Source organism: Talpa europaea, assembly GCF_964194135.1.
Source record: "Talpa europaea genome assembly, chromosome: 2".
NCBI classification, from domain to species: domain Eukaryota; kingdom Metazoa; phylum Chordata; class Mammalia; order Eulipotyphla; family Talpidae; genus Talpa; species Talpa europaea.
The window spans coordinates 94,078,923-94,105,650 of NC_140068.1; the positions used below are offsets into that span (position 1 = coordinate 94,078,923).

Sequence of the window (26,728 nt, forward strand, 5' to 3'; positions counted from 1 at the left end):
CAGGGGGGAGGGGGGAGCCAGCAGGGTGGAGGCCAAACATGGAGGCTGGCTCCTCTGCGGGCTGCAGAGGGAGTGGGGAGAGGCAGGGGGGTTTGCTACAGGACCCTACCTTCCCCATGCCCCATGACACTGCAGGCCAGGAGCATGCCAGGTCCAGCCCTGTTCCAGGCTGTGCCCACTTCAAGGTCACCCCTCCCCACCTTAGGAAGGTGAAGGAACTCCAAAGTTTTCATGATGCTCCCACTCTGCAGGGGCCCCCTTCAAAGTGCTATTTGTTTACTTCTCAAATGATAAAGAATGCAGGGCTGAGAATGCAGGAAAGGGGCAGAGTTTCCTAACACCCGGGAGACAGGGATTACACCACCCCTCCTGAGAGTGCCACCCAGGGGTAAGGGTCATGCCAACCCACCTTACCCTCCAGGAGAGAGGAAGTGGAGAGTGGAGAATGAGGAGATTTTAAATAAGTTTGTATAATAAAAATACCTAGCATCCTAATAAGCCTATTGTACTGATATCTAATTTTTTTTTAAATAATCCTAATGCAAGAGGCCAGGGTAGCAAGCAGGGTATGTACATGAGGAGGAGTTTAAATTAAAACACAAATAATTAAAACATACAAACTGAAGGGCTAAGGCAGAGGATAAAGAGGGGGGCTCTGGGGGCCCCCCTTGTTTCCAGGAGTGCGGCCTCTGGTGAGCAGGTTAGGGCTTCCTCTTGGAGAAGATCAGCCGGCGTTTGGAGTGATAGAAATCTGAGGAGAGAGAACACAAGTCAGCTGGGCCAGGAGGAAGCAGGCACCACAGAGACACCCAGACAGGGCCAAAAGGACATCCTCCCCAGAACAGGGAAGAACCGGCAGCTACGCCGCCACCTAGAGCAGGGATGGGCATTTACGGGGCACCGCACAGCACTTCACAGATGTGACTGATACTGAAACTTACATCCACAGCCTGCACACGGCCAAGCTGCCTGGTATAGGAACCACCAGCCCTGTGCTATTTAAATGAACTCAAAGCAAACAAAAATTTCGGTTCCTTGGTCACACTAGCTACTTGTCAGGTCTCCTGGGTAACTGCCTCCTTGTTCTGGGACATCTCCACTCTAGGGATTCCACCCCATAGGCTGTGAAAAGGGCTCTACACATGACATGTCAGCTATTGCTATTGTTATTATCATCATCGCTATTGTTAGTTCTCACCCAGCTGCAAACTGGCGGTGGGGTTGGCTTCATCTCTCTGAACCTCAAGTTCCTCACCTATAAAATGAGGGTGATGGATATGGTGCAACACGAATTCAATGAAAGGCCCTCCAATAAGGCTTGGGTCTAGGGCCTGCATGTCAGCACCATTCATTCATTATCAAGGACCTACTCCATACTAGACACCATTTTAGGTGTTGGGGATTCAGCAATGACCAAGGGACATACAGACCCCTTTCTCATGGAGATGATACTCTAGTGGAGGAGGTGGATAACCAGCAAGAGAGGGAAGTAGTTTTTCATAAGGAATTTTTAATAGAAAAAGTGTCAAAAAGAAGACAATAGGCAAGGGGGGCCTCCCTGGTAGCGCAGGCGGTTGAGCGCAGTGTTGCAAAGCTGTCCGCAGCCTCTGCAGCGCCAGTTTGACCCCCACCAGCCTCAGAGCAACCCACATGGCAAACAGACCTCTCCTGTCTCGCCCGCTCCTCCCCTCAGCAGTGTATTTCATCAGTCTGCCTGTTCTGTTCCCCGCTCTGTCTCTGGTGAATCCTCTCACCCTCCCATGCATCTGGCCTGTACCCCGGCTCTTGTATAAATAAAAAAAATTAAAATCTTTAAAAGAAAAAAAAAAGACAATAGGCAGGGCTTGGGGAACGAGAAGTACGTGTGATGAAAGAAACTTCAGTGTGGATAGGATGGCCAGGAAATTATCATGAGTTTTCTCTCTACCTCTCTTGTTTCCTTGCCTATATGAGTCGTAAAAATGTCACATGGTATAAGATGGAGATAAGGACTAAATGAAATCCATGTTAGAAACTTAGTAAAGGGCCTGGCTATTTATCCCAATGAATGCCAACCAGCTGATCTTGGCTGTAGACTGGCAGCCACTTCCTCTGGGATGGGATCCTATGGGTTTCCTATAGGATGGAATCCCCAGCCCAGGCAAGTTACTTCCTCTCTCTGGGCTGTTTACCTTGTGCAGGATGAGCAAACTGGATCAGAAAGGTCAGCCCTTACACCGTGAGTTTTGTATCTAGGTTCCTTACAGTGTCCTTCCCTGTCCCTGTCCTCACCTGTCATGCTGGTCTGCCTCCGTTTTCGGCCCTGAGAGGTTCCAGACCCACCAGGGGAAGCTTCAGGGCGCTCAGGGGTGTGAGGCAGGATGGTGCAAGATAGCGACAGGTCCACGTGGTCCTCCTGAGCTGTCGCCTGCAACAGGGCGGATGAGGTGCCAGGTCGCTTGCTCCCTCCTAGGTCGTCCCGGCCCCCCAGGTAGAACTTGGGCAGGCCGAGGCCCCGCACGCGCTCCCAGGCGAAGTCGCCTTCCAGTGGTGTCTCGGTGACAAAGTCGAAGTTCCACCGCTCACGGGCCTCCTGCACACAGCTGGCCATTGCTGCATCGCAATCCTGGCGGAGCTGCTCACTGTCCACCGGGCCAAAGAGGCGGCGGCATGCCTTGCTGCCCCTTGGGATGGGACGGGTATCTCCTGACGGCTCTGGCATGGTACCTGCGGCTGAGACACAACAAAGGCCTGGTCACTTGGGAATTGGGACCCTCCCTGGCGTACCCCCAGGTGAGATCTTCCTTCTAGAACAGGAGGTGAGAGGGTGTCTCAGATTCCTTCCAGCTGTTTTTCCACCACCTCCTTCATGCAGGTCCCCCAAGCCTGCCACCAGTAGAAACTGGGTGTCTGGGGGCACAGCTGAACCAGCCTGGCACCCCAAGGTCACTAGGGAGTGGGTAGCTGAAAGGCAAGCTTATGTCAACAAAGTCAAGTTTAATGCAATCACAGGGATCAGGGTCCTGTTTACTACCAGGTATTATGAGCTCAAATCAATTTGTTTTCCAGCCTAGGGTGTTCCTCATAGGTGCGAATGCCCCCAGGACGTGTGAATTGCCAGAGTTCAGCAGTTTTCCAAACCCGGTTCTGGCCAAGAGGTCAACTCCTAAAAGAATAGACAGGCAGACTGCCCCTCTATCCTCCCGAACCCCACCCCCAGATGCCCATGGACAGTGACCTTGCTCTGCAACTTAAAAGTACCCTGGACTATAGGGAAAAAAACATGTAGGATCTAGTCCAAACTCTGCTGTTTACTACCGACATTTTTAAAAGGTACTAGTATCTTTGAGTTTGGGTTTGTTTCCTCATCTGTAAAATGGTGCTATTTGAAAGTTTACAGACACGGTTGTAGAAACAAGCCCCAGGTGAGTCCCTCCAAGTAAGGGAGATGGAGCAGGGTTGGGAGGCTCCTTAAGAATAAGGGCTGGGGGGGGCCTCCCTAGTGGCGCAGGGGTTAGCAGGGGTTAAAGACATAGGCTATTAAGCAATCTGCAGCCACTGCAGCACCCCCCAGCTAGGGAGCTACCCACATGGTGCAGCAGACTCTGCTGACTCGCCCACTGCTCCCCTCAGCAGTGTATTTCAGTCAGTCTGCCTGTTCTGCTCCCCGCTCTGTCTCTGGTGAATCCTCTCACCCCCCACACCTCTGGTCTACACCCCAGTTCTTGTATGCATGAATAAATAAATCTTTAAAAAGAAAAGAAAAGAAAAGAAAAGAAAAGAAAAGAACAAGGGCTCCGGAGCCAGAATGCCTGCACTAGAATCCAGTCTCTGCTCTGTGAGGATGAATCACCCTCTCTGGGCTCTATTTTCCTCATCTGTAAAATGGAGGCAGTGATAAGCAAATGCCTCAGAAGACAAATGTGAGAATAACTGAGTTAGTGTAGGTAACATGCTGGGAGCAGCATCTGGTACATAGAAGTACTTGGCAAAGAGAAGCATTGTTATTTCTCTCTGCCTTCAGTCCTGGCTGAGCTTCCTCCCTATTACTCCCCTGAGCCACCATCTCCTTCAGACAGCAGCTGACAGGTGCTGTGGTCTGAGGGCCTTTCCCAAGCATGTCATCAGGCAGGCAGCCTGCGGGTGAGGAGGGGCTGGGCAGGGCAGGGCCAGGCAATGATTTCTCCCAGGCGGAGCCACATCCTGCCAGGCACATCAGGTGATTTGAAGTCTAGACAATCTCCAAGCCCCTGCCCTATGTTGCCTGCATCCAAGGAACAAGTTTTGCAGGCAAAGAAAATTAAAGGTGACTGGTCTACCCGGTTCCTCGCCTCCTACTTGAAGAGAGGGGAAACCAAGGGCGAGAGGGGAAACTGAGGGTGAGGTTGTCCAGAAGGGAGTGCTAGCACCCATCTGCCATACTCTGGCCTGATTCCAAGGCTAAGTGACTGCACGATCTTGGCAGAGACTGGGTTTTCTTGGGGACAAGTCCCGATTTGCAGACTCTGGGGGTGAAAGCTCTGCTGAGTGACCCCCTAGGGCAGGAGGCCCTGGATCCATGCCACACCCATCCCTCCCCACCTACCTCCCATAATGAGTGGAGCCCACAACCACAGGTCTCAGCTGGTAGGGAGGAGATGCCCTCAAGTTTAAAGGCCAGGAGTTCAAAGAGATAGGAAACTTGCCCCCAAATCACACCAGGGTGACTACACCACAAAGACATTACACCGTGCAGTGGGCGGAGCCCTCCAACAACCTTTGCCCAAGCTTCTGGGCAAGACTTGGGACTCTTTACATATTTTTATGTACCAGGCAGGGGCTATTCTAAGAAGCTTGCAAATACGCATTTTCCCAAGAAGTGGGTATATTAACTTTTTTTACAAAGAGATAACAATGGCTTAGAGAAGTTAAAACTTGCCAAAGATCACACAGTTCACAAATGGCACAGGCAAAATTTGAACCCATGCCTGTTTGCCTAGGGTTCTGTGCCCTGGCATTGAACTCCACTCCCTCTAATTTTGAGGTTGCTTAGCCAGAGAGGAGCATCAGAATCACTTGGAGAGCTTTTTCAAAATATAGATTAATAAACCTCCCCACCAACCCCCCCCACACGCCTCCCCAGATCAAGTATTCAAATGGAAGGAGATTTAAGCTGTGTTTGGCGGGTTCCGGAGTCCTCCTGGGGTGCTGGCCAAAAGGCGACAACCACTGGGTAACCGAAAAGGTCATTCAGAGTCTTAATGTTCCCACTGGCAAAGGAGGAGAAGCTGGATATTCCCGGACTTCTCAGAGATGAAGATGGTTCCAGAACCACCTTCTGCCCGCCCTTCCTTTAAGGCTCTCCATCAAAATAGACTCTCAAACCCAGTGTCCTAACTCCCAGCTCAGAAAACACAAACCCTTACTTTACAAACAAGTAACTGAGAATAGCTTCCCTTGTTGGCCTTCCTGCCTTAGACTTCAACCATATTTTAAGTCACAAGGAAAGAGTAAACGCTGTGCAACCAATGGGGTATTCTGGTTAACGGCAGGAGGCGGAGGCAGGCGGGGGACTGAAAAACGACCTTGCACCCGCGCAGGAGCCGCGGCGGGAAAGCCAGGCGGGCGCCGCCGGGTCGCGGGAAGGCTGCTTGCGATCGCGCGGGGCCGGGAGGGGGCGCTGGTCTCCAGGAAATCACGCGCCGGGTGGGAGGTACGTGGGTAGGGCCTTGCACAGGGAGTTGTGATGAGTCAGTTTCCTGCAAAAAGCTCCCCGCCCGCCAAAACTTCGATTCCATTGAGGCTGCACGTCATAGTCGGGTGGGGAGGGGGCCAGGGGGAGGGGGGCCGGGACCGCGAACACGTCACTCTGAGCCAACCAGGCTTCCGAAACCCCCGCCACTGTTGGGAAACCGCGCGCGCCCTCGCCATCTGTGTCTCGCGCGCGCGCACGCACACACACTCACACACACACACCCGGAGACACACACACCCCGCAGGAACAGGCGCACAGAAATCTGGTCCCTCCACCTTATCTCCACGCCCAAAATCACGGGATGAGTCAGATCCCTGGAAAATAAAAATAGACTAGAGTAACGAAAACAAAACCGCTGGAAAGTCCTCCCCAAACGCGACGTGGAGGGAGGGAATTGTCCGAAAGTGCCAAACCCAGCTCCAAGATCCTGTTCCTCGGGAGGGAGGACGCGAGGCTCCCCGCGGGCTCCGACGGGGCAGACAGACGTAGAGTGACCCGAGCCGAGCGGAGGCGCCCAAAGGGAGATGAGCCCTCCTGCTCCCCTCAGCCCCCGCAGAGAGGGAATTCTGGACTAGATCGGGGCGCCACAACCCCAGGAGGCAGCTGACACAGGACCACGGCAGCGTCGCGCCCCCTAAGTCCCACCCCTCTAAGGATGCAACTCGTCCCGGATCACACCCGGGCTTGCGGCGCGCGCCCCGAGGCTCCGCCGTCCAGGGCTCCGCTCCGGCCCAGGAGTCCAAAGCCTTGACCCCGGGGCAGCGGGAGATTCCCCGCCGCGGTGAGAGAGGCGGGTCCCACTCCGGCGCTTCCTAAATGGACTGGCTGGCACAAGCCCGCCCATCGCGGGGCTGCGGCTCCGGGTGTCGGAAGGCGCGCACGGGGTGGGGACCGGACACCCGGTTCTGGATCTCCCGGTGTCCCGGCTTCCCTGGAACACTGTGTGCAGCCAAGTAGGTCTCCGCGCGGACTGAGAGAGACCACAGAGGGGCTGGGAAGCGGACTTCTGGGGCGCCGCGGTCCTCCTGCCCGGGCGGGGTTGTGCCCTAATGCAGCGCGTTCCCAGGGGTCTCCCGGCCACCATGAGTCACCCCTCGCTGCCTTGAGGAACGCGTCCCGACATATTCCCAAGGGCCGGGGACACATCCCTCGCTGACCTCAGCGCCTACCCCGGCGGCGGGCCCCGCGGCGTCGGGCATTCAACCTCAGAGATCCGAGCCGGGGCAGGACCCCTAGACACCAGAGGCGCCCAGGAGCGGATCCCCAGTGAACCTGCTCGGCTGGAGCTCTCCGCCCCTCAACGGCCCCACCGCGCACTGGGGTTTCAACCCCACGTCCCGGGCGAGCCGCGCTTAAGGCGCACCCTCCCCGACGTGAGCTCGCTCGCGGGGCTGCGGGTGCACGCCTTCCTTCGCCCCAGCGGAGTTTTAAGCGAAGGTAATAGGGGATCCCTGGAACTCGAGCCCCCTCTCCCCGACCTCGTCTCCGTCACGCCCGGACCCGTGCGACACGCGCACTTAGTGTCTCCCGCGCGCGCAAAATCGAGACCCACGCACTTCATCCACCTGTGGACACAGCGTGCGCAACACACGCACACATCCCCGTGGACACACAGCCCCGCTGACACACATCCCCGCTGACACACGCGGGCTTACACGGACACACTCGCGGACACCCGCGGCTCGGCACAGACCCGCCAGCCCAGGATCCGCGCTTGCCTTCCAAGGCCCCCTCACCTCTTCCAAAGGTCTCGTTGTGTCCGTGAGAGCGCGCCCGGCTGCGGGTCTCCAATCCGCCGACTCACCTCAGCTGCGCCGGCCGCCGCCAACCTATAAAGGCTTGGAGAGGTCCGCCCCGCCCCGCCCCGCCCCGCCCGGCCCGGTCCGGCCCGCCCCGCCCCGCCGCTCCGCCCCTCGCCGTGCCAAGGACCGCCCCGGGGGCGTGCCATGCTCGCCCCTGCGTTTGTGCGCTTGACATGTTTTCGCCACGAATGAGCCAAACATTTGCGGGGGTTTTTGAGTGGGGGATGTGCATTGCCACTCCCCAGGTGGGAATGTCATTGTTAAGAGTTAGCCCCCTTTCTGGCGCATCCCAGACCGACCCTGGGCAAGGACTTACCCAAAGCGTCTGAAAAGATCCCTGGGGAAGACATTAATAAATGAAAATCCTTACATAAAAATGATGCAGCTCACTTTGCAATTCCCAATAAAACCTCACTCTGCCACCACTGTTCCCAAGATCACCTCTTCCCAAGCACACCCCAATAAAGTATCATGGACACCAGCAAGGAAGTCAGTCCCCTTTATTTCCCAGAGGAGAAAACAGACCCACAGACGTACAGGGATGTAAAGATGTTATTGCCTCAGGGAAGGAAGAATTGGAGACATGTCTCAGGACGGACTGGTCTCCAGGGACAATGGAGGAAGTGGGGTGTTGAACTAATCCCTTCCTCACTCCACACCAACCCACCCTCACCTCAAAATAAGAATCTGTGATTGCAGATCTGACGGTTAGGGAAGTGGATGAGGCGAGTGAATTATCTCCTGGGTGCTCCTCACACACAGCCCACTGTGGCCCAGAGAAGTCCAGCGAGCCTCTCAGGTCACACAGCAAATAAATGGTAATAGTTGGGACCAAAGGCTTTCGCCTCCTGCCCTGAGCTCTTGTTGCCCCCTCTATTTCAGTGGCTCTACCATGTAGGTCACACCCAGCAGCCCTCATTTCCAAACAACATATTGAGATGACATTAGTGAAGACAATTCTGGAAATGTCCACTGGTGCTTCTGACAAATACAGAAGCAGGTGGGGTACCCATCTGCTCCTGCCCAATAACCCTAACTCCTCTTGTACCCCATCTTTGCCTCCTTCCTTCATCTAAAACACTTGCATTTCTGCTGTTAAAAAGTTACAGAGAACAGAGTGTTCTTTCTGACAGAAATCCCACTAAAAAAATAGAAATCAGCTTGGAGCAGCTACAGTTACTGACATCTAATGTCTGGAAATCTCTGCCCAGACATGCCCAGTCTTCTTCCTACAAGGCAGCTGACCTCAGGAGGATGGGCTTCCTCTACCGCAGGATGGGGAGCTGGGGAGCGAGGTAGGGGGTAATGGGTGGGAGGGGGCACAGATCCTCTAGCCTGCCTGATATTGTTGTCAGGCCAGCATTGGAGCTGGACCTCAAGAGAGCCTCTAAAAAGCCAAACCCCCAGGACCGGCCCTCACCAACCCCCAGCTCCTTTCTCTACTTCCCCACCCCTACCACCCAAAGGCTGGTTGTCAGATGCCCAGCAGAGGACAGGCAGATCCTCCTGCTGACTTGAACCCCTTGTTGTTCAGACTTTTCAAATAGACTTGACATTGTCTGTCTGTTTACTTTGGGGAAAATTTTTTTTAATGAAGGCTTGTATTGAATTATTTGAAGTTTTGTGGTACTGAGCTTCACAATGAAGTAATTCTTTTTTGTTGTTGTTGGGAAGCAAGGTTTTTGTTTTCTCTTAAAAAACAAAACAAAACCAGGGCCTCCCTGGTGGTGCAAGGGGTTAAGCAGACCTCTCCTGTCTCTCCCACTGCTCCCCTCAGCAGTGTATTTCAGTCAGTCTGCCTGTTCTGTTCCCCACTCCCTCTCTGGTGAATCCTCTCACACACCATCCCCTGCATCTCTGGCTTGTACCCCAGCTCTTATATGCATAAATAAATAAATCTTTAAAAAAAAAAAAAAACCTTTAGCTCACCATCATCACAACAGAATTCAACACATATTTGTTAAGCATCTACTAAGTGTCTGGAACTATTCAATACTTTGAAAAACAATTTTCCAATGGTACACTTGAACATGTAGCCAGACAAACTTTAAAGAGGTCAAACAAGCAGGTTTTTAGAAATCACAGACAAGATCTGAACCCCCCACTCACACACACATGTGTGCATGCACACAATAGATCCGAGGTCAATTCCAAGGACACTGCTGCTAACCACATATTCTGTTCAGAGAAATTCAGACCAAGATCTCACCAGGGTCTCTGGGGGTCTCCTGTCTCCCACCAACCCCCTCTTTGCCCCAAAAGCAGACAGCCCCAAGGACAAACCAGTTACCAGCCACCTCTTCTGTGCTTGCACTTAACATGTTGGGACATGTTCCTGAGAGGCCAGAGGGACGGTCAAGGCTAATGCCTGCTGTCTGGGCATGCTCCCCATAGCAGTGGTTTAGGGATGGAGGGAAATGCAGCCAAAGGGATAAGAGAACCAGGCCAGCCCCTACCCAGGAGGGAAGTGATGACAGAAAGGAAAGATGGACAGTCCAAGCCTGAAGGAGGATGTGAGGAGGACACGATGGTAATTGCAAGAGTTACCCCTATAAGGGAGAGGAAGTTCTGGAACAATATCACCATTTCTCAGAAAAGGCCCGGGGAGTCCCAAACAGAGGCAGCCCACTTTAAGAGGAATTCACCTCCACACTCACTCTCAAGAAGTGAGATCTCAGGGAAAAGGCACAACAGAGCTGATTATATTGCTGAGCAGAAGGCCAGCTTACTTTTTTTTTTTTCTTTACAAAAAGAATGAGATTGGGAGCCCCCAACTTGACCTGCTGAGACTTTACCTAGTCATCACAAGGACCACTGCAGTGAGGCAGAAAAATTGATGACAGAATTTATGACACAAAAACACTTCCAGCCTCCCTAAGTTGGAAATTTCACCATTAGAAATTCATTCCTATGGCCTTAATTCTATTGTTCTTAAATAAAAGCACCTAGGTTAAGTGCTTAGCATAGTGCCTGGCACATAGAAATCTCACTCCTAAATATTAGTAATTTTTATTGCTTTACAAATACACCTAGGAGAGGCATCCCTTGGAATTGAGTAATCATTTTTACTTTAGTGAGTGTTTTAGATAGGTTTCTGAGAACACACTCTGGAGTGGAGAGTAGCTTAAGGAGGTTTCTAGTGGAGTGCATTTGTAAAGGAACCAAGATTGGGCAGGAAGAGGAGCTGGGCTATGATGGAGTCTGGAGGTATGATGGAGGCCTCTGCTGACCCCACAAGGAGCTCTAGGGCTGGAATTGTCCTACAGACTTCCCTGAATTGAAACAAGCAGACTGGCCCTTTATATCCCTGCTTTGACTAGTGATTTGACTGTGGCTGCCCCCGAGCACAGGACTTCTTTTATCTGAGGCTGACTCTGAAGAAAGTAATCAGCTGAATCAGCAACCAATACAACCTGACCTATCTTAACATGTCCTGACAGCCAATGGGGAGAACATGTGCCTGGGTCCTGAAGGGGGGTTTAGCTACAGCAGTGTGATTTGATCAGATCATTTAAGAGCTAGAAGGTAGCAAGGAAATTCTCTGAACACAGGCCACCTGAGGAGTGAAGGGGTCTCTGTGCCCGAGCACATGTTGTTCCCTCTTCCAGGAATGAGTACTCCTGACAAATCTATCCTACCTCCACTCCTTCCTCTACCTGTTGAACTCCTACTGATCCTTCAGGACCCAACCTATATAACCTCTTGGAGTGATGACTTCTAGAGGCTTCCTCTGGCTCCTAGAGCTCCTGCTGAGAAATCTACTCCACTCTGCACTACTGGCCTGCTTGGTTTATGCACCTGCTGCATCCTCTGAGCTGGGAACCTGGAGGGATGAGTCCATATTTTATTCATCTTTGTACCTTCAAGAACTAGCAGCTTCAGTCAGAGCTCAGTGAATATTAATAGAAGGGCCATTTTTAGCCTGCATTCTGCAGTTAGACTTCAATGTTGCTGCTTCTGAGTTCTCTCTTTCATTTATTCATACATCTATTCACTCATTCATTCATTTAGGAATATAATATAATCAACATTCAGTGTTCAACCCAAGAACTAGAACATTACAAATCACTAACACCTTCCAGTGAGTTCCTTTCTTCCCCTACCTAAAGCAAACAGTATCTTGAATTTTATTTTAAATTTTCCTTGTTTTAAATAGTTTAGTAACATGTGGTCACTTATTTTGCCATGTGCTTTCTTACATAGGACTCGTTCTAGCCAATGAAATGTGAGCATTAGTGACATTTGTATCTTTAGAGCTGAGATCACGTGAAATTTTCCAGCTGTTTCATATCCCAGGTGATGCCACCTCAACTTGGAGCCTCCGTTAGCCTGGGTTCCTGAGTGACTGTGTGGAGCAGAACACTCGGCCAACTTGTGTGGGATATGTATGTGAGAAAGAAATAACACTGTGTTGTGTGAAGTAACCCTGTGTTGTGTGATAAAATCTCCACATTTCTCTATGTGGCTGTGGGTGGTTGTGGTTTGTGGAAGTCTCTGCACCCAGTGAAATACATATCTGAGTAGTCACATTCTTTTGTAGTTGCCTCCCCAGAATATATCTGGCTTTTTAGTCAATAGAATGGTGCAGAGGTAATCTCATGCCCATCCCAGACCTACACCATAAAAAGATCTAACGACTTCTGGTTTTGTATTCTTGGGGGCCCTGAGCTGCATGTGAGATGTTTGATCACTCTGAGACCCCCATGAAGTGAGAAGTCATGGGAAGAGTTCCTGCAAGATTAACTGACATCCCCTTCCCCCATAGCTCCAGCTGATCCCCTAGCTGCAGCCAGCATTGACATGCCAGGAATGTGAGTGGGACCATCTTGAAAGTTGATCTCTCAGCCCCAGTTGGAAAGCCTTCCCCGTTAAAGCCACAAACAATTCATCCCCAGTGAATCCCCGCCTAAATGGTAGAATTGTGAGTAAATATATGATTGTGGTTGCTCTATGTTTTAACTTGGTTTGTCATTGTCAGACATAATTAAAACAGCGTTCAATTATTTTCACTATTTTTTTTAATATCCAATGATCCCTTCTCCTTTCAAAGACACTTGGGGTTTTTCCAGTTTTTTTGTTATCATGCACAGGACTGCTCTGATTATTCTTAGCCATGTTTCTAGGACACATATGTTTCTCTTGGATATACACTTAGGGGTAGAGTACCCCACAATCTTCCTGTCTGGAGAAAAGTGATTGAGAAGCACCACCAGGTGTTTGGCCTCACTGTCTCTTTCAGAATTACTGCAACAAGTCTAAAGCATTAAACACATGTTGGGGATTATCACTGCCTGCATTTTTGTAAAGGAACAAAAATGTATCTAAAGGAATGAAGCACTAATGGTAGAATTTCAGATACCGTGAAATCTGATCTTAGATGCTCTGATGACAATGAAATTGTCCATAGTCACTAGTTCAGTCCTCTGAGTTGGTCCTCCCAGGCCCCAAACCAGCCCTCTCCCTAGGCCCTTTAGCTCTGAACAGTTTTCTGGATAACCCAAAAGAGTAAGGATGCATTCTTTCCTTTTTTTTTTTTTTCTTTTTTTTGGCTTCTTTAACAAATTATCTTTAACCTCCTCCCTCCCAAAAAAATGTTCAACCTTTCATGTGACTTTTTTTTCCGGCCTGCATGTGGCCTTTCAAAGTTCTGAAGGTCTTAGGTTTGGGTCCTCTGATTGCTTATCAGTGTGGAGTCTTAGAAAGTAGTTTCAGATCTGTTATCTCATTCCTCTCCGTCCCCTTTCAAGATGGATGTTTTAGATTCATGGCACAGAGGGTAGAGTGCAGGCCCCCAGGAGGTGTGACTTTTTTGCCTGAGATGACACAGGAAGACAGGGCCTACTCTCTGTTCCTCCTCTTATCAGCTGCGTGTCCTTTGCTTCCCCCAGGATGCTCTGAGTGTCATACTTGGTTATAATGCCACAAAAGCCACTGGAATGCAACAGCTGCAACTTCTAAGCCCGAATGTTGGTGGGCCTGCTGGAGCCAAGCTGAGAGCCAGGGAGGAAATGATGCCTCCCTCTCCCCACCCGTCTGTGGTTTCTGACAATCTTGCACCTGCTGGGAGGGATAATTGCCAATGCCTGCTTTGGGGCACAGGCTAGCAACTTAGGGCAGGGCTTAGGAAGAAAAGTGGGGTATGTATGAGGATGACACTAGCCATTGTAACAGACTCTTCAAATTCCAGCAATAATCCAATGGAAGTTTATTTCTCATTTACATATGAATACAATTGGGCTGTTCTGGTGAGTGAGGCAGGGACTTCTAGACTCCTTCCATTCCCTTGGGCCTGTTTGTTGATGAAGGAAGGCAAAAGAGCATGAAGTAGGCACCTTCTCACAAGTGACATACATCATTCCCCACCACATCGCATGAGTGAAAACTTGTCATGAAATCCCAGCAGATGCAAGGGCCCGTGTGGTCCCCGATGGGGCACAGATCTGCTCACCCCAGCAGGGGAGCGAAGCAGATGAAAATCCCTTGCTCTCCCCCCTCTTTCTACAAGGTCTTTTCCTGTTGAGTCTCTGCATGTGGCCACAAGAAGAGCAGTAGCTCCTCTGAGCTGCCTGACCTTGGCTCTCAGTAAGTCTAAAATGTGATCTTACAACCTCCCTGAAAGGCTAAAAAAAAAAAAAAGAAAAGAAAAAAGAGGTAGACATGAGCTCCCCAGTCCCCCGAGGAGGAAAGCAGAACACAAAGAGACAGTGTGACATGTCTGAAGTCACACAGCAGGACTCAATTTCCCCCTTCTGGTATACAAGTTTGCTTTGTTGTGTTGTTATGAGTCAACATCAAAGTGCTGAGAAGTCATTGGAGTGAAATGAAGGAAAATCCCTCACTCAGCAAATCCATCTGAAAACCTCCTGGTGACTTAGAAGATGACTTTTAAAAGGCCTTTTATTGCCTGAAATGCAGGTACAAAGACTCTGACTGCGTCTGTTTTTTCCTCCCTGACAACTTTCTTGATGGGGTGTGGAACTTGGTGGGCTAGGGGGTTTGCTCAGTGACCTTGAGGGAAGGCCCAGTCCTCCTCTGTCACCTTGAAGAGGCCTGATGTCCCTCCCTGAGACCTCCCACTAGCTCAGTGATTCAACATCGGGAGTGGGGGGAAAGGAAACCCCCACTGAAAAAATGCTCAAGTCCTCCAGGCACACAGACGCTCTCTGGAAGGAAACAATGACAGCGGTGGTAAGGTTTTCTATTCTTTCCTCCATCAGTGGCCTCTGGGGAGCCCACTGTGTCACCCACCTCCAGAGACCCCAAGAGGGTCTGTGCAGACAGTGTCCTCTTGTTATGGGGAAAAGGATGTCCTAAAGCTAATTCCATACAGGCTTTGTGGACTCCACCCCCACCCCAGGCCAAAGCCAAAGCCACTGGGAACTCCAAATCCCATGACCACCAAAGGGAAGGTGGCTGGGACCTGAGGGTGGGGTTAAGCAGCCAGGTTGGAATAAAGCCAGACACCTGGGCTTTGGGGGGGGGGTCCCCCATTTTGGCTCTCTGCCAGCTCTGAGAGTGACTTTGGGTTTCCAGGTCGGCGGATCAGGTAGGACGCATTAAAGACTTTATTTCCCTATTTTCTCCCTGAGTTGTACATTTTCCTTATTTCCTTTTCCCTTGTAAATAAACCTTTTATTAACCTTTTGTGTGTGCCTGTAGTGGAGTATTAATAAGTCCCTTTTAAGCACGCAGGTGAGGAGCCACAGCCAGGCAACCCGCTCAATATCGGGGCTGCCCTATAACACAACCTACCTGACTTGGGGTGCAAGGTAGGCTTATTCGTCATTATGTATTTTTTAAATGGTTAATAGCATTAAAAATAATAACACAATTTAACATATATCTCAATGTCTGGCCCCATCTGGACCTATTGAATTAAAAGGAGGTGACGCTCAGCCAGCTATACCAGTGTACAGGTATTCTGAGTTCTCCCAGATCACTGAAAAACCCCTCCGACCTCATTATCCTGGGAGCCCTCACTTAGTCTATCCATGTAAAGGGGATCACCTTTCTGACCCCCTGGAAGCTCTCAGCAGACCCTCCTCGGTGAGAATGAGAGCTAGGACAAGGTAGGGGGAGTTCAAAGTTGAGCAAACAGGAGTGCAACTTGGCCTCCTGGGCAGGCGGCCCCCACAACCCTGCCACTCTGAAAGCCCTCCCTCACCCCCTTGCTCTCCTCACCCCCCCACCTTGCTCCCTCCCACTGCAGGGCTCCGGCAGCAGGCAGCAGCATCTCCTGGCTGCTGTGTCTCCGGCGGCCGCCAGGCTCAGGCTGGGCCTTGCCCGGGCTTGCCTTCTGTTGCATCATGCTCTGGCCTCGCCGGGTGCCAGGGGATCGGGCCACCGCCCACTCGCTGCTGGATAAAACCAGCTAATTATATCACTCCGAGACCCAGAGAGGGAGCGTGTGGGCATTTTTCAGCTGACCTAGCCTGTTTCTACTTGCATGGCATGATTGTTCTTGATTTTTCAAAATAATAATAACTACTACCAACCAGGAAAAAATCGCCTGGGGCTACAGAGCTTGCAGCTAAAGCCAGCGTCCTGGTCCACCTGCTGCTGCAGGGTGAGACCCAGGGAGCACCCCCAGCTTAGGAAACTAACGCCCAGTCTCTTGACCCCCAAATGAGGGCTCAGTAGATGAAGTGACTCTGAGAACAGGATACGCTGGAATCAGTGGGATCTGAAAGACAAATACTGCTTTGACAGCATAGTTACAGCAGCTCAGTAATTTATTTTTTCAAAAATATTTAAAATTCTATTTGTAGTTTAGTCAAAAGTGCAGACTTTTGTTTTTCCATAATTTCCTGTATTTATTTTTTGAGTATAAAACATTCACATGATTCATTATCCAGAGATGCAAAATGATGTGGAGGGAAAACGCTCCCTTCTACCCCTGCCCTCCAGGAACCCACTTCCTTCCAGAGGCTGTGGCTGGTTGCTGTGACTCGGTCAGAGATAGTCTATGAACATCTGGATCTGCATTGCTTCATCCCAAACACTGGGGACAGGTGGGTTTCAGAATCCAGAACATTCCAGAGTATAGGTAGGGTGTAATTTAATAAGGCATATATAACAAGTATTCCTTGACATTCTCAGTGGGCTCTATAAAGGATGATGCTTCTTCTGGGCTTTAGCACTGTCAGTTCCACATCCAAGAAACCTTTCAACCCCAGGCAAACAGGACAACTAGTGACCCTGGCTCTTAGGCTATAAGGTAACCATACTAACAGCTATCAGTAAAAAGTATAAATGCCTTCACATCTTTTTAGTTCTAGTTTTGCTACCAAAAAAATTTGCCACAAAACCAAAGAAAAAAGCTTAATACTTCTAGATTTTTTTATTTTGCAATTATTGTAGAGGGATTATGGATCTGTACGTGAATATGCACATACAATTGACCTTTGAACAACTGGGGTTTGAATTGTGTAGGTCCACTTATATGAAGACTGTTTTTTTCAATAAATATATTGGAAGAGTTTTTGGAGATTTGCCACAATTTGAAAACCTTGCGAACCACGGCTACAGGCAAAACAAGCAGCCAGGCAATATAGAAACTATTAAGAAAAAGATTTGTCATAAATGCATAAAAAATATATAGATAGATAGTAGTTTATCATTCACTACTATAAAATGGACACAAAACTATTATAAAAAGTTAAAATTTATTAAAACATGTACACAAATTAGATAGTACTTGGCACCATTTGCAGTGAAGAGAAATGTAAACAAACGTAAGATTCAACATTAAATCATAACTGTACAAAATTAACTCTAGCACATACTATACCTACTATAATAATTTTGTAGCCACCTCTTGTTGCTAGTGCTATGAGTGCAAGTTTTGGAGTACCCGTGTGATAGTCAAGGTGTGCTATTAATCATCTCCCAGTGAGCAATTCATCTCTCTAGCAAAAAAAAGAAAAAGAAAATCATAAGCAGCTTTTGACTATATAGCAGGAGAGTGAGACCAGTACACCTAACCCCACTTTGTTCAAGGGTGAACTGTATTCTTTTCACCCACCAAATGGAAACACCATTTTGGGCATATTGCTTCTTTTCACTAAATTTATCTTGGAGCCATTCCACATGAGTCAGAGAAACCTCACATTACTTTTCACTGCTGCATAGTATTCCATTGTATGGATGGCTTTTTAAACTGTCTCCAATCTTTTGCTATTAGATGTAGTTACATGGGGAGTAATAGAGAAGGATTCAGGTTTTCATTCATAACACTTAATTTTGACCAAATTAAGTCCAAATCTGCTCCAAAATCTGGGGAGGGACAAGAAGACCTGCTGAGGTCGCCCAGACCTCCTTCACTTGCCCATCGTTTTACATCATGGAAAGTGAAGTTATTGTCATTAAGAAAATACCTGTATGAAAATGACACATATTAAAAAAAAAAAAAAAAACAGGAAACGGGCCACCCTGGTGACGCAAGGGGTTAAGCACAGCACTATGAAACTATCCGTAGACTCTGCAGCATGAGTGCAATACCTGGCCGGCCAGGGAGCTACCCACATGGTGCTGCAGACCTCTCCTGTCTTTTCTGCTGCCCCCACAACAGTGTGTTTCAGTAAATCCACCTGTTCTGCTCCCCATTCTGTCTCTGGTGAATCCTCTCACCCCCCACCCCCACAATACTGGCTTGTACCCCAGTTCTTGTATGCATAAATAAATAAATCTTTAAAAAAAAAAACAGGAAACAACAAATGTTGGTCAGGATGTAGAGAAAAAGGAACTCTCTTACGCTGCTGGTGGGAGTGCAAACTGGTCCATCCACTATGGAAAGCTGTGTGGAGGTTCCTCAAACTACTAAAAATGGAGCTTCCGGATGACCCAGCAATTCTACCCTAGAAATCTACCCAAAGGACACAAAAACATTAATTCAAAGATATCCTCACCCCTATGTTTATTGCAGCACTATTTCCAGTAGGTAAGATGTGGAAACAACCCAAGTGCCCAAAATAGATGACTGGATCAAGAAGATGCGGTAGGGCCTCCCTGGTGGCACAAGGGGTTAAGTCCTTAGCACTATGAAGCTATTGGCAGCCACTGCAGCAAGAGCTCAATCCCCAGCCAGGGAGCTAACCCACATGACACAGCAGACCTCTCCTGTCTCGCCCACTGCTCCCCTCAGCAGTTTATTTCCGTCAATCCACTTGTTCTGCTTCCCACTCTGTCTCTAGTGAATCCTCTCACTTCCCGCACCTCTGGCCTATACCCCAGCTCTTGTATGCATAAATAAATAAATCTTTGGGCCTCCCCTGGTGGCGCAGGCAGTTGAGCACAGCGCTGTGAAGCTGTCCTCAGCCTCTGCAGCGCCAGTTTGATCCTGGCTGGCCGGCAAGGGTCCCACATGGTGCAGCAGACCTCTCCTGTCGAGCCCACTGCTCCCCTCAGCAGTGTATTTCGTCAGTCTGCCTGTTCTGTTCTCCACTCTGTCTCTGGTGAATCCTCTCATCCTCTCTTGAATCTGGTCTGTACCCAGGTTCTTGTATAAATAAATAAATAAATCTTAAAAAAAAAGAAAAGAAGATGTGGTATATATAGACAATGGAATACTATTCAGCAATCAAAAAGATAAACTCATGCCATTCACAGCAACATGGATGGAGCTAGAAGGGATTCTGCTCAGTGAAAAAAAGCCAGAAGGGAAAAGAAAAATACCAGATGGTTTTACTTATAGGAGGAATGTAGGGAAACCAAATAAGGGACCAGGAAAAAAAATAATTATAATAGATTAAAAACAAAATTAACAGGCAATCTGCAGCACCGGTTCGATCCCCGGCTGCCGAGCGAGGGTCCCACATGGCACGCAGACCTCTCCTGCCACCCACTGCTCCCCTCAGCAGTGTACTTCGTCAGTCTGCCTGCTCTGCTCTCTCCTCTGGCTCTGGTGAATTCTCTCACCCTCCCGCGCTTCTGACTGTACCCAGTGCTTGTATAAATAAATAAATAAATCTTAAAAAAAAAAAAGTTAAGCAAAGATAAATTATTAAAAAAAAGAAAAGAAAAATAAGACAAAAGAATAAATATAATTTTGCCAGGGTCCTTCCCACACAAATACAAGTTCTGGACGCCTCCATTAGCTTCATAAATCCACTTCTATGTGTGGCTAAATAAGGATCAGGAGTCCCTGGTGTACGTGTGAGGAGTTGCACTTGGGGGCTACAGTTTTAAAACTTAGAGGACTTCAGGTACAAATATCCTGGATGGAGGAGGATGCAAGAGAGGCTGCTGTCTGACCAAACAACTGGGCACCGATTTGTCACAAAATTAACCATCATGCATATTTCACATCCCAACTCTTTGGTTTTGAGTGTTTGTCAGGGATGGATATGGAAGTCCCCACCTTTCCAGGCTAACAGTCACAGGAGAGGTAGGAGAGAGGGGATAGGACCACCCAACTCTGACCTGCTTAGTTCATCTCACGCGTCCTGGACCACCCTGCCAGCTCTGGTGGCTGGTGCCCCAATGCCTGCCTCCCCTGAGGGCAGTGGTAGCAATAATAATAACAGGAGGAGGAAAACTATAGCAGCTCCCACTTTCAATGTGCCAGACTTGGTCTAAGCACTTCATCTATAGTTACTTGGTGAATTTTCATAACTATTCTATGAACGAAACACCTTTACTTTCATTCCATTTTAAAGATTAGGAAACTGAGGTAGAGATGGAGATGAAATCATTTGCCCATGTCAGAGACAGAAGAAGGATTTGAACCCCGACAGGCTGGCTCCAGAGGCAAAGCTCTTAACCACTAATAACAATAACTGCTAACACTTAGGTCGTGATTACCGTGTGCCAGCTGCTCTTCTAAGTGTTCACACGTATCAGCTCAACTAATCCTTACAGGTACTGTTATTAACCCCATTTTACAGATGAGGCAACCAAAACACAGAACGGTCAAGCCGCTAGACCAGGTCACAGCTAGGAAGCTACCAAAAAGAGAAGCAAACCCAAAAAAGGAAGTCTGTTTCCAGAAGTCACATTCATGCGCCCTAAACTGCACTTTTATGGCAGCACTGGATTTAAGGGTGCTCTGAAGCAGTGGCCAGGGCTTACCTTTCTCAAGATCGCATGTGATGCCCATGCTGTAGAATTTAATAAGCGCTCAGAAACAATGAATCTTCTGCATTAACCCTTCCTGGTGTGCACACGAATCATATTCTAAATTCGTTGGAAGAAATCTGGGAAACACAGAAAGGCTTCCAGAAGAAATGCAAGTCATCCTCACTATGGCAAAGATAACCACAGCCAACATTCTGGTGTCTTTCCAGCCCGTGTTACAAAATAGGGATCCCACTCTATCTTCTGTTTTGTAACCTTCTTTTTTCTCACTTATCAATACATCGCAAACATTTTCCCATGTCCTTGTATTTTCTTCTGCAATTTGCCCAGAGAAATAATCTGTGATTGCTCAAGTGTCCTGCTCGGGAAGCTGCCAGCGATGAATCAGAGTGTCCCCCACAAACGGCCTCCTCCCACTCACCTCTCCATTCCCCTAATATGTCCGCCCCACACTGGCCCTCTCTTGTACTTCCTGGCCTCTCTGGACAGCTCTTGGTGTTACTTCTGCCTTTCTTGTTAGGCTCTGGGACTTTTACATTCTTGCCCAGAAGGTGTTTCCATCCTTCTCAACACCCTCTAGTTCTACTCTCCTAATTTTTCCTCTCCTGGTCACTCTGCCCTTCTCACACCCTCCCTCCGCCATGACCCAAACTCCACCCAGCCTGTGCCCCATTCCCACAGGACTTGCTGGAGCTGATCCTCAGCAAGCTGGCATGAGGGGATGTCTGTTGCAATGCACCGAGTGGCAGGGCACACGTGCCAGCTAAGGCGCTGGAGGCTGCAGCGTGGGAGTCTCTCCCAGGGATACAGGTGCATTTGAGCAGGGAACTTCAAGGCACAATGCCTTTACCTAAGGGTCCCTTCTGATGTGATTTCAAGCTACCAGACAGGGCCTGCGAGAGCTATTCTGGTGCAGGGAGCTCTTTTGATGTGCATTAAACCCCAACAGGGAGGTGGAGGCCTAATCCACCCCGAGGGTGGGGCGGCCTGGGCGCCTTGCCCCATTAGGACAGAATGAAAGGCTTTTGAAGGTGGTGGCTCGAGACAGGTGGCTTCTTGATTCCAGCCGAGGTATCTCAGTCAGGATGGGGAAGGAAGGGGGCTGTGCAGATAGCTGGCCAGAGAGGAGGGAACAGGGAGTTGGGACTTCTTCCAAACTTGCTCTGCCTGACCTGTGCTGTGTGACTTCAAGCAGGTGCCTGTGCTTTTCTGACATCATTCTCATAATAAACCCATGCCACCAACCTCACGGGTTGTTTTTTTTTAAGGATCAGAAGAGATAAGTTTAGTAAAAGTGCTTTGCCAAGGGTAAAACCCCAAAGTCAGGTGTAGTTAGGCCTCTATTTTGGGAGCGAGAGGTTGGTACATCAGCTTCTTTTTCAAGCCATTTCCTCCACAGTTGCCTTTCCCCTACAGACAAGTCAGGGGACAGGATGTGGTACTCAGGGAGCCACACATGTGTCCCCTTAGCTCCGGGCCCCTGAGGCCCCCTATCTCTGCCCTCAAAGCAGCTCAGATTGTATCATGGGTGTTTATTGAATGTGTAGGTATGATTCATTTGAACAATATGGGGGTGACTACCATCGCCAGAATTGAGTTTCCCAGGACTTCGAAGTTTCAGTGCTAAGACTAGGTCTATCCTGGACACAGACCATCTTTAGGGAAGCTAGGGATTGTGTAAGACAAGTGTGGATGTATCTGGGCAGTGTGCTAGTGTGTTCATGCTTGTGCATAACAGGTTATAGCGTAGCTCTGTTGGTACATGTGCATGTTGGGTGTATGTTGCTGAGTGTGTGCAGATGTGTGCATGTGTCTGCAAGATGCATGTGCACTTGTATTGCTTGTAGAATATGTTAGATTTAGTTTAGTGGTGTGAGTTATAGATGTTTGCATGTGATATGTGTTTTTCCCACAGGGAGTCAAGTGCACATGTTGAGGTATACTGAACTATATGCATGTCATTTGTGTGAGTAGGCCATTGTGGTGCATGTATATATGACACTCATGTGCCAATGTCTGTGCAGGGGTGTGGTACCCACTTGTGCATGCTGCTAGTGCAGGTTACACGGTCGGTTGAGAGGTAGCAGTGGCAGAACAGTGATGGGGGCTGAAAGGGACCATGCTGTGGGGATGGGTTAGATTCCACTGGGCTGGATCAACTGCAGTCATGCCTCAGCCAGGGGACCAGCCTACAAGCATAATGAGAAGTGGGGCCATGCCCAACAGGAGTGGGCAGGAAGCTCTGAGGTGGCATGGGAGCCTGCTGGGCGCTGGGCGCTAGCGCTGGCCAGAGTATAAATTGGCCTGTTTTATGTTGATCCAGTGGCGTGGCCGTTTCAACCTCGGGACAGACTGTGAAAAGAGTTCTTATCCCCAGTGCACAAGTGAGTTACCAGAGGTTCCCTCAGAGAGGGCCAGGAAGCCGCCCACTGGGGACCCCTAAGGCCTGAACTTGCAGCAAGTGAATTTAGGGCCTGAAGAAGAAACGCCAGGGAAACTGGAGCTCCCTGAAGAGCCTCACCCTGAGTTTCCGACCCCCACCCCCCAAACCTGTCAAAAGCTGCCAAAACCTCTCCTAAGACCTTCCTGAATTTCTCACCGGCAGTGGAAAGGGAAATAAGGTTTAGTGCTGTGAAAACAAGGTCGGAAGAATGAAGATGTTAGCTAAGCTTGCACGGCATAACGATACTTCCCAGAGGGTGTGTAGTGCAATAATAAAGCAGCTGATTGTCTAAAATTCTATTTAATACCCATTGTAGAGGGAAGGATTGACATTACTTTTTAAGGTCCACATGGTCATTCTTTAGATTTGCTTCTGGTGGGGTCTACGGCCACCCCCTCCTCTTTTCCCTCCCCCCGCCCCACACACATCTTTATTCCTTCCTTTTTCTTTCATCTGCCATATTTTCCTGTGTATTTGAACTGTTAGGTTGAGTCATATGAAATTACCTTTTATGTAGATAAAAACCAGTTAAAAGCTGGCCATCCGTGCTCTGTCCGGTGTGTGGTCACGCCTCTGTGAGCAGAGTGGAGGATCGGTATGAGCTCAGTGTGGGGGGCAGAGTTTGCTGATGTGTGTGTTGTGCTTTGAGTGTGCTTTGAGTGTGCTGCGTGTGCCATGGCGCCTGGGGTCTGTTTGGTGTGGGGAAATGTGTGTCGTTGGGGGCAGAAAAAGGCTAATGTGATGGGTGGGGCCGCCCTGAGAGTCACCCTGACAAGATGGCTTGCTCTTATGTGTTGTGGCTGGAGGGGATGGCAGATGCGGTGCTGGAGCCAGCGAGTCCTGACTCACCAGGTGATTATTATTCAATAATAAGTCCCTTGTTGGTAGCTTGAAATTGACCATGGAGGAGTATTTGCACCACAGAACTGGCTTCCCTCCTCACCATCCTGGCATCTGGTTTGTCAGCAACTATTGATCCTGTAGTTATCTTAGGCCTCATGAACTCACTTCCCCCAGAACTACATACATAGATTCCCCCAAATAGAAAGGGAGACTGTGGGAAGAGTGGATTGGATGCTGGGGATGAAACCAGCAAGTTCAGTAGATGTGGGGGAAAACATTGAAAATGTAAGAATGAGCTATGACAATTCTTCTTTTTTAATAAAGATTTATTTTATTTATGCATCCAAGAACTGAGGTATAGGCCAGAGGTGTGGGGAGCTTCCACCCCCACATAGTGGGGAGCAGAACAGGTAGATCTATTGAAATACACTGCTGAGGGCAAAACAGGAGAGGTCTGCTGTGCCATGTGGGTTAGTTCCCAGGCTGGTGATCCAACTTATGCTGCAGTGGCTGCCTATAGCTTGATAGTACCGAGACTTAACCCCTTGCACCACCAGGGAGGCCAGAGCTATGGCGACTCTTAATGATAGTTCACTTTAGTTTATATTTACCATCTACCAGGCACTTTTGAAGTACTTTGTATGTGTTAATTCATTTTATCCTCATAACAACCTTGTGAGCTAGAGTTCATTAATATCCCCATTTTACAAATGCAGAAACTGAGAAGGAGAAGCTAAGTAATTTGGCAGGTTATGCAGCTAGTAAGTTTTAGAGCATGGCTTCACCCTAGTCTAACTCCAGAGTAAATGTTCTTTTTTTTTTTTTGAAGATTTATTTATTTATGCATACAAGAGCTGGGTATAGGCCAGAGGTACTAGGGGAGAGGGGCAGTGAGAAGATTCACCAGAGACAGAGGGGGTAGCAGAACAGACAGATTGACTGAAATACACTGCTGAGGGGAGCAGCGGGAGAGACAGGAGAGGTCTGCTGTGCCATGTGGGTAGCTCCCTGGCTGGGCATTGAACTCTGCAGCCTATAGCTTCCTAGTGCTGAGACTTAACCCCTTGTGCCACCAGGGAGGCCCCTCCAGAGTAAGTGTTCTTAACTGCTATATTACACCGCCTGTGATATATGCTGCAGTAACACCCCCCCAAATCTCAGTGTTTTAAAACAATACAGTTTTATTTTGGCTCATAGTACATGTTGACTGGGTGTCAGCTATGGTTTTGCTTTACATGCCTCATTCTGGAACCCAGGTGAAGAAGCAGCCCCTGTCTTGGGCTTGCCCCAGGGAAAAGAGAAATTTTAGTACCATGTGATGATACTTAAGATTTCAGTAACTCGTGGCAGACATGATTTCTAGCCACACTCCATTGGTCAAAGTGCATCAGATGGCCCAGCTTGACTCAGTGGAAGCTGAGAAACAGCTCCCCTCCCCCAGGCACCGTCACAAGGCAACCTGCAGATCGTGAATAATTGGAAACTGTTTTAGGTCAAGTTCCCTCGAAGTAGACCCTGAGTCAAGGCTTTGTGAATAAGTGATTTATTAAGGAAGTGTTCCTAGGTGACTCCAAAAAAGGAGGGAGGACAAGTCGAGGAAGGAGACAAAGCAAGTAAAGGTATGACTTCAGGCAAACTCCTGCAAACCCTCATTTGCAGGGTTTCTGGAGTGTAAATTATACCCCGGAGTTTATCCGGCTCAAGGCAGGGAAACTAGGCTTTCCTATTTGCACAGCTGGCGATCACTGGCCTCAGGACCGCCCCACGGGGACCTCAGCAGCTGGGCGCTCTGGCTGTCAGAACCTGGCGCAGCCCTGCAGACCAGTCACTGTGCATGGCTCTGAGGAACAATACCACACAGAAACTGGGGAGGGAACGGAGCCTGAAAAGAGACGCGAGCAGACTGCGCAGAGCACCCACGGATGTCCACTACCACACGCTTCTTTTTATAGCCTTATTTCTTATCAGGGGGAGGCCATGCTCTCTCCCGTGGTTCATTGCGTTTCCTTGATGCCAAGGAAGTATGGAACAACAGGCCAGGGGGGAGACAACACAGATTTTTCAGTGACCAGGGTAGTGTTTGCTGAACTCTTGTGTCTAACCTGAAATATTTCCAGAGAGAAAAACATGAGCAATCTGGCAGTCGCCACGCAGTTAGAGCAGCCTGTACGGACAGGCTAAGGACCCAGTCCCCACTAGGACAGCCCTCCTCAGATGCCAGCTGCAGTCCGGGGGTCCGCCCGGACCATCCTTACTTCTGACCAATAGGCTACAAATTCAGGAGTTCCCTTGACTCCCTCAGGGTTCATCATTTCCGAGGATGATTTATATTATAGGCTGTACTTCATGATTACAGTTTTATTCTAAAGGATATAAATCAGAAGCAGCCACATGAACAGACACACAGGTTAGCTCTAAAAGGATCTCAAGGGCGGGACTTCCGTGCCCCCTCCCTGTGGAATCTGAGTGAGTCGCCTTTCCAGCACAACCAGCTAGGAAGTTTTGGATGTCCAGAGTTTTTATTGGGGTTCATCCTGTATGCAAGATTAATCTCAATCTCCAGGCCCCCTCTGCTCCCTGGATGAAGTTGGGCTGATATCACATGACTCAAATCCCCAGCCCTTCCTCCCTCACACAGTTGGCATTTCTGATGTGACCAGCTCCCATCCTGAGTCACTCATTAACATAACCTCAGGTATGGGCTGAGGGCCCCACTGTGATTAACAAAGATACACTATCACTGTCTGGAAGCTTTAGAAATTCCCTCTCAGGAACCCAGAAGAAAGACCAAATTCTTTTTGATGTAATATATATCATCACAGGGCCTCCCTGGTGGCACAAGGGGTTAAGTCT

At 49.1% G+C, this 26,728-nt stretch overlaps 1 protein-coding gene across 1 annotated transcript; it reads right to left on the bottom strand.

Annotated features, from left to right (window-relative positions):
- Positions 1–701: 701 nt before the first annotated feature.
- Positions 702–2,701, bottom strand: CDKN1A (cyclin dependent kinase inhibitor 1A; the record flags this gene model as incomplete). The annotated part of the gene is made up of 2 exons (XM_084228072.1): positions 702–751; positions 2,272–2,701. 2 exons carry the CDS (start codon positions 2,699–2,701, stop codon positions 702–704), a joined length of 480 nt encoding a protein of 159 aa, XP_084084198.1.
- Positions 2,702–26,728: the final 24,027 nt, after the last annotated feature.